Genomic DNA, 12,346 nt, shown 5'->3' with positions numbered 1-12,346 from the left:
TACTAATGTCAAATTGGATAAAAAGATTTTAACCATTGTAAATAAATTTCACTTATAGAATAGTAGCAAAGTAAAAATATTACTATAAAATCATGTCCTGATTAAATTATTTTACTGACCTATTATCTATGTCCACTGTAACATCACATATTTGCATATTATTTTTCAAATGCTCAACAGTTTTAAAAAAGAACACTTAATTAACAGAAAGAATTATGTTTTTCTTTTTAAGATGTTACTTAGAAGTTTACACCATTCATTTTGGACTGGTAAGTAATATTTTTCCCATACAGGGGTTTGGAACAAATGTGTACTGAATAATGGTCAGTGGCATAACATGAGCTTTCATCAGCGTACACCGTCAGATTACAGTACATAGCAAGGGAACCTGCAAATATTTCCTCCCGCGTCTTCCTCCGATAGGCTTATGAAGCATTTTCACTGTGGTGCCTACCTGTGTGAATGGGCGTATGTGATTACGTGGACATATGAGTGCCAATGTGTGTCTAAGAAACCTAGCCTTTGTGTCTTGGTACTTTAAGTGTTTATTTCTAATAAAGTTTCCTTTTTTCACAAACTACCTTAAAATTACATTTGAAAACTAAAAGGAATTACTAAATAATTGCCTACACTTACCGCATTTAGAAAATCTCACAAAAAAAATTAATGTAGAAAACTATTTTGCTGTTCCCATGAGTAACAGTCTTGGTTCTGTTTAGTAGTATTCTTCATATTGTAGAAAGTCTCCTTGACTTGTGATAAGTTTTCTTGTTCCATTTTATTTGTTGTTCAATTTTGATAGTTTATTCTGTCAAGCATGAGTGAAGTTACATTACGATCTCAATATCCTGACCAGTATCTTTGTTTTTAATTTTAAGTTAATTTAGTACTCACCAAAGAGTCATAGCCATATCCAAAGCAAAGGACAAAAAGTCTTTTTTTTTTTTTTCATTTTTACAATAAACCAACAGTTTTGCTTTGGTTACCTATATAACGTTTTTTTCCAAGCAGCTAAACTCTTAGTGTCCTACTATAAAAAAAAACAAAAACAAAAACAAAAACAAAAGAAAACAATGAAACCTTTTGTGTCGCATAATGCATTGGCACTATCTGCCAACATGGGTTCTAATTTTAATCTATATTTCCTATGAGTTTCTAGCATTGGCTCTTACAAATCTTTATCCTTGAGACAGGAGAGTTGGCTCAGTGTCTAAGAGGACTGTTTGCTCCTGCAGAGCACCTGAGTTTGGTTCCCAGCACTCATATGTTGGGCCACAGCCATCTGTAATACCAGCTCTGACCCTCCTCTGACATCCTCAGGCATCAAGTGTGCAGGTGGTACACATTCATACATGCAGGCAAAACATTCATTTTCCTAAAATAGTAAAATACATACATCTAAAGGAAAACATAAGAGAAAGGCTTGGCCTCGCTGTTGTTACCATTGCCTCTTTGCATTGTTTGGCACTTCATCTACAATGGTGTGCTCCCATATAGTGTCCCCACAGTGTCGTTCATGCGCTAAAGAATCTCTGTACAGTAAGACTGCATTGCTTCCCATTACTCTCTCAGCTCCAGTCTCTATGTGACCAGAAGCCATCAGTCCTTTCAGTGTTACTATCATGTCCAGGTTTTTACCGAGAACTGGCTTTCCTGGCTCCCGTAGTCGTCAGTGTTTCACAGTGTTTATTAAGCTTGGTCTTCTCTTGTAAATCATGTAAGTTTCATGGCCTTCCAGTTTTCTAAGTTTATTCCTTTGGGGTTCGCTGATTTCCACTGTGTATAGCATTTCACAGCTGCTGTCATCAGCTGCTCTCCTCTGCTGTGAATTTTCTTTTTTTAAACAATCTCCCATAGCCAAGGCTGACCTCAAATTGTTATGTAGCTGAGGGTAACCTTAAACTCCTCATATTCCACTCTTTGCTCCTTCACTGCTGGGATTAGTCATGCACCAGTGCACCTAGAACTGGGGGCTTTATTCTTAATAATTCTTTGTTTGCTCAGTTTTGGTAAACGTTACTCCCAATAAATTCTCATAATTATTCCTCTTTGTGTTTTGGTTCATAATCTACTGAGTACCATGACAAAGTAGCATAGACAGTGCCAGAAAGCCAAGTGCAGAGACGAGATCAATTACCTCTTGTAGATCTGATGAGTGAGTCAGACATGAAGACATAGGAGTCAAAGAACATTTTAGAACCAAAGACAAGTAGCCTTACCAAGCATTATAACATGATAGAAGAACATGCCATCTATAAATGATTATTAAATTCTGATCAGAAACAATAACCAGAAGAAAGAAACTGCCATTTAGATTTGTAAATGTGTTAATGATCACATTGGATAGTTATTGCAAATTTTTCATATGGAAAAATTTTTCACTTATCTTTACTACAAATGCATGAGAGTAGGTATTCTGTTTCCTCCATCCTACACCAGTGAAACCCAGGGCTCAGCCAGTTTAAGTGGGTTGCCCAAGGCCATGCAATAATTCAGCAAGAGGAATGTGGAGCCAGAATGGAAACTTCAGGTATGTTCCTAACTGTTGCAGCAGGTACAGACTAATGTACTGCATACTGTGGTGTATCTTACATTAGAGAAAAATCCTGAAAAAAATCTCAAAGTAATGTTTCACACTCCATTATTATAAAAAATTTAAAACTTTACTGTAGTAGAGACTAGTGAAAATTTTGGGAAATGATTCTTTCCTTAAATTAGCTAGTTCCAGCCTTAATAGGAAAAAAAAAATCACTTGTGGTTTATTGAAGTTGGGGGGATCATCTGATGTTCTTCATGTAATATATTTTTAGAAAATGGACAGCACTTGCTATGTGTCTATAAATTGCAAGTTAATATAAGCACTATGACTTGGTGACTAAAGATGTTTTCATTCATTGATGTATTTTTGATTACCATAGGTTAAATCTTAAACTAATATATTAAATTCAGAAAATCTGGTACTTTAAGAATATCTGATAAATTTTGTGGACTGGATGAATCTAAGACAAAGTAGACACTTTGTGATATTTAATGTTCTCATTATAATGTACTCTTTGGGGAAAAGTATTACTTTTCTTAAACCTCAAAGAATTAGCAGCCAATACACTAAATCTGATTTGGTCCAATACATCTGCAGTGTGCCATGCTCCAAAATGGCAAATCAGTGAGTACAGAAACTGAACAGCCTGGAGCCAGCAGCATGAGTTAGAGGGGCCCCATAGAACATCATCTGCAGAAAGTTTTCACTTTTCAAAATATAAGCATATTCACCTTTTCTAATTAAACTTAGTTGTCATCTTTACAGTTGAAATAATAATGTTCTGTAAAAATATACTCATTTTATAATTTTATTTACCATGTTGAATATTATAAAGCCAAACAGTAATTACTGCAAAATTGAATATATAAAAACATGGAAATTTGGGTTTTGGTTGCCATGTTGGCTCCAGCCTTCAATGTATTTTATGGACAGTAAAATACCCTATGGTGTCAAACAGTGATGACATACTCAGTAAATAGAATATGAGAAAAGTCCATTTCTCTCTATATAGCTTGTCTCCCAAACTCAGTTTTAATTTGAGGCCTGTGTGAAAACTAGTTAGCCCTCTTGTGTATATTTAGATTATGATAACATTGATCTCCAATGCTTCAAATTCTATATATTCAAGTTTACTTGTCATTCTGATCAGAATACTAAATTGATACCACTTTTTGAACATTTCGACTAACTCCTACACTTTTTTTTTATAATTATAACTTTGTAAACCCTGGGTTGTGAAATAGTTTGGAACACCACTAATTTACGTCCAATACTGTTAGGACATAGTCTTAATTGTTGTTTTGTTTTCTTGCTTCTTTATTATTTAGGGACAATGTAGTCTTTTGGGATGTATTATCTTGAAGTCTTCAGTTTATTTAAATTACTTTTCAAATATAGGTTATGTTCCTTAAAAGTAAAAACCTCTTTTTAGTTTGTTTTCTCCGTGACCATAAGCATTGTCACAGAGTGGTTCTTCAAAGTCCCTTAATTGCTATCTGTGTGTGCTAAAGAGTTTGCACGAGGAGTTCAATTCTCAGTTTTGGTGGCCTCCTCAGCACGTCCACCTGCACTTACAGCTCTGTGTGATGTGGGTAGCAAAAGCTACCCAACGAATAGCAAGATATTGTGCTTCATAGTAAACATGCACAGTTCCCAAAGGCAATCTGGAGGCTCTTCTGGATTATGCTTTTCAAAACTCTCATAATCCAGGAAGGAGAGAGATCTAAAGTGAGGAAGAACAAGATAACTGAATGCTTTAGTGGAAGAAGAAAACAAACCATTTTCATGAGTGAAACAAGGTACTTCTGGCACCGTCAGTGCCTCCATTAGAGAGTATTCACATACAGAAAGAGGGACCAGATGAAACTACCAAGCCTATCACCCCTGAAAGAATCCAGCGTGGCACCAGCCATATCACATCACCATAACAAAATACCAGGAAGGTTTCTGACCTTTCATTAACTTCTGGGTATCCATGTAGGCTTAGCCATAGGGAGTCAACTATTGGAAAATCCAAGCCTTACTGAGCTTTCTATGTGATGAGCCAGGGAGGAAATGAGAGTAAATACAGTATGCTATGAATGCGCACAACCCTGACTAAGTCTGTTTTAAGAAATGGGTAACATTTCCTTGTAACATATTTGGAAAAATCATTTTTATAATGTATGTGTTTACACAAAAGCAATAAAATGTCTTGTGTGTGTTGGAACATTTTGCTTTTATGTCTGGTAGACCATTTACTTTACCTCCTCTTCAGTGTCTGTTGGAACATTTATTTTATATTCTCCATTCCATTCCTGTTGGAGCGTTTATGTATGATTTGTTTGTTACTTTTATCTGTTGATCTTGCCCTCCCCATATGCTCATGTCTGACTGGCCTAGTTTCCCACATTCAGTATGTGATCTCTAGCCCTTCTTAAATATTAATTAGTGTAATTGAATTCCCTCCAGTATTTCTAACCCCAGGCACCTGAATCTCAGTGTTTTTATTAGAACTGATTTGTGCATTTAAAGCCCAACCTGCCTCCCCATCCCCCACTGCCCAAACAACTTCTCTTGATTAGGTAAAGGTCGGGGTACATGCTTGCCTCAGAGAAAGTCTGCATGGAAAATAAAAGCATTATATATTATCACCTTTTTCAGCTAAAGGCTGAAAAATACAAAGCTGTTTTGAATATTTGGCAAAGGAAATCATCCACAGTAGACAGGAAAAGGATGTAGCTCTCTCTAAGTAAACTAACAGGGTTTAAATACTGCAGTCATATGGAGCCATGTATTAAGACAGAACAAAACCCCAAAGGCCTCTGCCAGCATCGATGGGGACTTGAGGGTGACACCTTGTTTAAAGTCCTCTTTACTGTTCCAGTACACTGGTCTCTCTCTGGTGGGGCTTCCATTTTAGGATGCTTTCTGGATTATTCAGAGGTGGCATTTTCCTAGGAAAGTAATGGAAACAGAAGAGATCCTGAAAAATGACATAAAGTCGGAGGGTTTGTCAGTAAGATCGTCGGGTTTTCTGCCCTATTTCAGGACAGAAGTAAAAAGAAAAAATTACAGGTATGAGACTATTTCATTCATAGTAGATATTAAAAATCAGTTTGGGGGGAACAAACAGGTTAGTGTCAGTCTGGAGCAAAAGTCTGGAGTGGAGCACTAAGGCAATTAAATGTAAAGACTTATGTTGTGTGCCCTGAAATAAGTGCTTCCTAGAAGGCAGAATTGCTGCAGTGAATGTCTGTCCACACTGTGATGCAGTCTCTCCTGAGCTTGTAGATGCTAGTAGCTCATGTAAATAGAGATGATATTAGCAACTCCTTGAATGACAAGGCTATATGTGTAGACTTTTAAATTGTCTTTTATGGATATGTTTTTGCCTATATATATGTATGTATGTATATAAACTGGATTTATATATAGTTGTAAGCTGCTTAGTGGGTGCTGGGAACTGAACCTGGGTCTACCACAAAAGCAATAATGGTTCTTATCCACTGAGGCATCCATTAGCTCCAGCCATACTATTTTTAACTACATTTCTATGAAATGTGTTCACATACTATCTTGCATGCATATGCTGCATTCTGATCACTGTCTAATTACACTGTTGTCTACTCTGCCCTCAATAAGGAGGGTTAGAGCTCCTTGAAACCTTCCCCAGTCTGGGACTGACTGTTGGTCTAGACTTACGCAGTCACATTGCAGGCAGCCACAGCTGCTGTGAGATCATTATTGCATTGATTGTGTCATGACTAGAAGATAGCATTTCCTAATTCTTCTCCCCATCTTTTGCCTCTTACCTTCTTTCCACCCACTGTTCTGTGATGTTCCCTAAACCTTAAAAGGACTGGAATAAAAGTCCTGTTTAAGGCTCCAAACTCACCTGCCACTTACTCTCTGCACTTCGTTCAGCCATGCGTGTCTGTATTTCTGCACAGAGATTAAGGCTGAGAGTAGTATTTGTCTGTGGATATAGACATACAGATTTAGAAGTTAGCTTGATGCTATGGGAATTTAGCTAAACAAACAGTACTGAGTTTTCCCCTACAGCCTAAGACTTCCTTAGCTATGGGTTTTTTAGTACACTGTTGGGTGTAAACAGGGTTTCATTGTATACAGCCTCCCAAAGCACACTGAAACAATGTGACATGCCATATCTAACAAACAGTCTTTTTAAAACGAGTAATGGAAGGTTCTGTTTTCATTTCAAGACTACTCATGGATGATATGAGGGAAAGATGTCTTAACAGTTCTGCACAAGAAATCTAAACAAACAAACAAATATTTTCAGAAGTAAGTGATGAGGAGATTAGAACAATGAAATGAACAGAATGATTAAGGAATTAGAACTGCTTGAAAATTTGGGAACCAGGACTAGAACTATCTTCATTCTTGTATATGGAGATGGGCAAAGGAAGTTATTTACAAGGTAACCTGTTTTTTTCTGTTATTCCATCAAGGAGAACATGAGAATCGATAAAACCCTCAAGAATACAAAATTCTGTTCAATATAAAAACAAAGGCAGTAACAACCTTACATGTTCAAACTAGTTAAAGCCATTATTATAGTGGGTTTACAGGTATGATTTCAATATATATTAATGACTCTGCTAATGATGACACTTTGTCTATAGAAATAAAACCCAAACCGTTTAATAATGGCATACTCCTATAAAACTACTACGTGAAAAGTGGAGGCAAGAGGATTAATAGATCAAGAACATAGTGATATTGTGAATTCAAAGTAAGCCTGGGAAACATGATTCCGTGTGTGTGTGTGTGTGTGTGTGTGTGTGTGTGTGTGTGTGTGTGTGAAATAAGATTTAAAAGCTTCTATGAACCAACTCTGAAGTTCTACTGTTCTTTAAAGGTTCACCATAGCATGGTGGTTGTCCAGCATATAAAACAATCTCCTTCCAATAAATGTTTTCTTTAATATAAAAATTCAGTTTATTTTTTACAACTATTTACATTTTTACTGGACATCCCTTGACTTCTGCTGCCCAAGTTACCAGTGTGGCTTCTGATGAAATCTCTGTCTCATGCTTTACCAAACCTTTAAATGCCCTAAGTCAGAAATTGTATTATAATAAAAAAAAATGGGAATGCTAATATAACTATCTCAAAGCAAGCAAAGACACCACACCACAAATCACAAGTAAATACATCTAAAAAGTAAATCTAAACAGTAGTTCATCAAAGAAAGTCAAAACCTGAACTTACATCTTTGAGACTTGAGTTCAAAATAAGTAAAGCTTGACATCATCCATGGATGTCTTGCTGTGTGTGCTTGTTTTAATATTCGTTTGTCTCCATTTAATAGAAACTAGTAGATTAAAGTTGAGACTTTGTCAGAAGTTAACACGTAGGTTGGCCGTTCTCTCCGTTCATTTTTCTTGCCAAGAGTGTTCGGGTGTGAACCTAGCTAGATTGGCTCCTGTCTGGGTGTTTGGAGTGACTCTTCAGACTCAAGACTGCAGCAAATCAGTGATATGACACAGTATCTCCCTTGAATGTTTGGAAAGGAGTGCAACATCTCAAGAACTAACTAAGGCTAAAAGTTTACCCTGGAGCTGGACATGGGGCTAAGGGCATGAATGCTAACCTAGCATGCAGGAGAGCTAGAGTCACAGCACTGCAAAACCAAACAGCCCCAGAACACTCTTAGTGGTTTTAGTTCTTAGTACCAGTCAGCCTCCTCTTGGGGGACAGTTCCTGTAAGTTCTCATTTGCAGTAAGGGTTGAGTCTGTGGAGTGTTAGAAAGTATATAGAGCTCTCTACTGGGGTTTCTTTTTTACATGGGCTTTGCTGGATACAATGTAGATCGTTAGTAAAGATTTAATTTTTTTCTACTTTTCGACAATCCTTAATTCTGTCCTCCTTGTTTGGGAAAAATAATAACATTTTTCTGTTTATCTAACCTACAGTATTTTTCCAACAATCCAATAAGATGGTGTGAAACTATAAGCTGAAAAACACTTTACAAATACTGTTTCTTCTGCTTATGAATGGATGGGGATGCTTAGCCAGAAATGAAATTGGGATTAGCCAGGATTTTATATTCATGCTGCTTCCTAAGAGACATTACAGACCTCATCTTGTTTTCTCTTTAAACTACCTGAGCTGATCTTCAGAATGAAGTATTTAACAACTAGTATCAAAGTTTATGTCTATTTTCCTGTAGTGAATAAGAAAAACATTTCTTTCAGCTCTCCCCTCACTACCACTGCTACTTTCTCTTTCATATAAAAAATATATAGATTATTACTGTATCTGTGTTTACGGGGCTCTGGGTCCGTGGTGTGTGCTGTCATTCCCATTGTACTGTGGTAATAATTATTATTATTACTATTAATTATACTTTGTAATTATATAGTATATTTTAAAGATAGATAAATGGCTAGGGAATATGCTGTTGTCATTAAAATATTATTTAGACTTTAGACATTTCTATATCTGCCTTAGACTGTTTTCCCACAGAATTTTATATGAATCTTCAGTTACAACTTAAAAAATCTACCTTTGAAAATAAAGTACTAATCTGAAAAAATATTACATTTTATTTTCCAGAGCTTTTAATTTTTTTTCAGGAAGTTTTCCATATAAACTGTTTCTTTTTGTTTGTTTGTTTGTTTTGTTTTTTTAAGACAGGGTTTCTCTTGTAGCCCTGGCTGTCCTGGACTCGATTTGTAGACCAGGTTGGCTACAAACTCATAGAATTCCGCCTGCCTCTGCCTCCTGAATGCTGGGGTTACAAGAGTGTGCCATCATGCGTGGCTGAGCTTTTAATTTTTAATTTCTGCCCTTGAAAATAGTTTTTACAGTATGGTTGCTGTATATTAACTTTGTTTTAAAGAACATTTCAGAGCAGAAGGTGGTGGTGATTAAACATGACGTACACTTAAGTAGAAAGGTCTTAGTCCTCCTACTGACTTCTGATTGCCTATTGAAATACAAGGTAAACCAAGGGGAACTGAGACTAGTTTGTGGATTTCAGGCTGGTATTTTAGTGTTGTCTAGCACAGGTTGATAGAGGCTTTTTGGAATAGAAACGCCACTGTGTCCTTCAGTTTTGTGATACTATTATTTTCAGTTCCTAGCCGGCATTAAAAGTAGTTATCTTCAAGTTGCCAGTTTGGTTGGCCAGGATTTATTTTCAGGATGGCCCCACCTATTGCCACAGTGAAGAGATTAGGACATTGTCAGAAATTTGTTCTTCGTAGTCTCCCGGTAGCTCTTCTCTGACTTAGGGTGAAAGTGGGAGTAAAAGTTCATAAGAAATGAAAAAAGACATTGCTTGTTCATTTCTACCTTCTGGCAATTTCCCACTCTTAGGAATGACATCTTACCACCTTCCTCACCTGACTCTCTTTAGTAAACGCCCTACCTACCAAACATGGCTCTCTCAGTGATTAGTGGCATTATAGTAATATCTTAGGACAACAGACCCCCTCATCTCAGCCTACTCTTCTGGATAGAGAGCATGTATGTGACTTTTACAGTGTTTACTGAACAATCTTCCCGGGTGACTCAGATACTACAACCTGAGAGCCAGTATTCCAAAGAGATGTTGAGTTCCACTAAGAAAATGTTTTCACAAAAGCTATCCCAAAGAAATGCAACTCATTTTTCAAAATCTCCTTATTATTCTACTACAAGCTCATCTTACAGTTTCATCCTAGAGTGTTTAATTGTCCCTAAACTCTTGTAAATTCTAAAATGATCTTTATGCTGCTGTGTGACCAAATTGTTATTCACCTGGATTATCCAACTCAGCTCTTCCTTGCAAAGCACTTACCGGCCATGCAACTCTTCTCTTAGCTTAGTTGCCCGAAAGCTCTTAATGCTTATGCAGTTCATTTAAGTCTTGTCTGTGGTATATCATGTATACCTTAAAATTCTAACTATTTTGATGTACAATGGTTGTATTTATTCAGTTCCCACTTAAATCACCAGTTTCCTTAAAGAATTACATTTCTGACACTTTAAGTAGCTAAGCCTAGTACACATTGCATCTGCTCAAAAGATCCTCCTCCCACTACACGCTTGACTAATAGGATACATTGCCTCATAGTATCCATACCGTTTCTCAGGAGGATGGCTATTTTTCACCAGCAAAATTATATGTCCAGTGACCATTAAAGATCAGTTTACTTGTTACATTTTTTTATTAATATATATTTTAAATTTTCTAAAAACTCTTTCCCCTCTCTCTCTCTCTCTCTCTCTCTCTCTCTCTCTCTGTGTGTGTGTGTGTGTGTGTGTGTGTGTGTGTGTTTGTGTTTCTATGTGGTTTACACACATGACTGCATCAACCAGGGGGCAACAGATTCCCTGTTAGTGATGGTTGTGAGTTCCTGAAAACCAAACTTATGTGGGTCCTCTGCAAAAGTTGTATGTGTGCCTTTAGCTCCTGAGCCACCTCTCCGGCACCTCCTCTGCACCCTTACATGTTGCACCTCCTACAAGAACTTTGAGAATATTTAGTTAATGGTTATTTATTAGCATAATATTATATTGTAAAGTCTCAGCATACTTCTAACCTTCATTTCACCACTTCCTTCTTAGGAAAGTCTTGGAAATTGAATGTTTAAATTTTGCCTTAGATTCAAAACCATCTCCATTTAAATTTTAAAAATTCACTCTAGCAAGCTAATTTACCAGTTGCATTTAAAATATCCAATTCACAATTATACATTGATTTTATTATTATTTCCATTAATGCATTTTAAAATACTTTGTCTCATTGCATTTCAAGGAGGAAATATCTGATTTTATTTATTTAAAAAAACAAGGAATTCCTGAAATTTGTGGACAAATGGATTGAGCTAGAAATGATCATAATGAGTGAGTTAACCCAGAAGAAGCAGAAAGACTCACTTATATCTGCATACTAGCCCAAGGGGCGTGTCCCATGAAAGTCTTCACTTACCAGGAAACTGAGACAGAGGGGAGGACATCCTATTGGGACTCTAGATGAGAGAAGCATGGGAGAATAGCAAAGTAGAAGGATCCAGAGCGTCCTAGAAACCTACAAGAAGAACATTATGATAGGCAGATTTGGGCCCAGGGGTCCTGCTCAAACTATGGCACCAACCAAGGACAGTACAGGCCGTAAACTTTAAACTCCTACCCAGATCTAGCCAGTGGGCAGGACATTCTCCACAGTTGAGTGCAGAGTGAGGTATGACTTTCACACGTACTCTGGTGCCTCATATTTGACCACGTCCCCTGGATGGGGAGGCCTGGTGGCACTCAGAGGAAGGACAGCAGGTTACCAAGAAGAGACTTGATACCCTATGAGCATATACAGGGGGAGGAAGTCCCCATCAGGCACAGTCATAGGGGAGGGGAGTAAGGAGAAAATGGGAAGGAGGGAAGAATGGGAAGATACAAGGGATGGGATAACCATTGAGATGTAACAAGAATAAATTAGTAAAAAAAAGGCAAAAAAAAAAAAAGAATTTATTAATTTTTAGAAAGCTACTTTCTAATTTGTAAAAAGAAAAAGGATGAGTTTATAATTAATCTGGCTTTGTTTGTGTACTCATATGTACCTACAGGTGATAAAAATAAGTGGTAATACTGGTAACTAAAGAGTAATTATTCAAGAACAATGTTTAATTGAAGAAAACTGAACTTTGTAATGTAATGAACATAACCATACTCTGAGAGTAGATTATATTTGCACATAACTTTCTTTCATGTAACTAAGATTGCACAGTCTCCTCTAGATGAGGTCACATTCTGTAGTTATTTTGGAAATAAATGTCTGATTAGTATATAGGTGTCATTATCAAAGAAAATCCTCT

At 36.8% G+C, this 12,346-nt stretch overlaps 1 protein-coding gene across 5 annotated transcripts in view; it reads left to right on the top strand.

The window, feature by feature from the left end:
• LOC311609169 (uncharacterized protein) overlaps positions 1 to 12,346 on the top strand; it is a 627,587-nt gene that overhangs the window by 303,749 nt on the left and 311,492 nt on the right. The window contains exon 5 of one of the 5 annotated variants that reach the window (XM_084802004.1): positions 233 to 269. The exons of the other annotated variants lie outside the window; for them this stretch is intronic. Within the exon in view, the coding sequence (XP_084658130.1) occupies positions 233 to 269 (37 nt within the window). The remainder of the gene's footprint in view (positions 1 to 232; positions 270 to 12,346) is intronic. 5 annotated transcript variants of the gene reach the window in all.

Source organism: Acomys minous (assembly GCF_964271855.1).
Source record: "Acomys minous genome assembly, chromosome: 11".
Classification (NCBI taxonomy): Eukaryota; Metazoa; Chordata; class Mammalia; order Rodentia; family Muridae; genus Acomys; species Acomys minous.
Note: the sequence above shows the minus strand (reverse complement) of the source record. Positions and strands in the feature narration are given on the sequence as shown.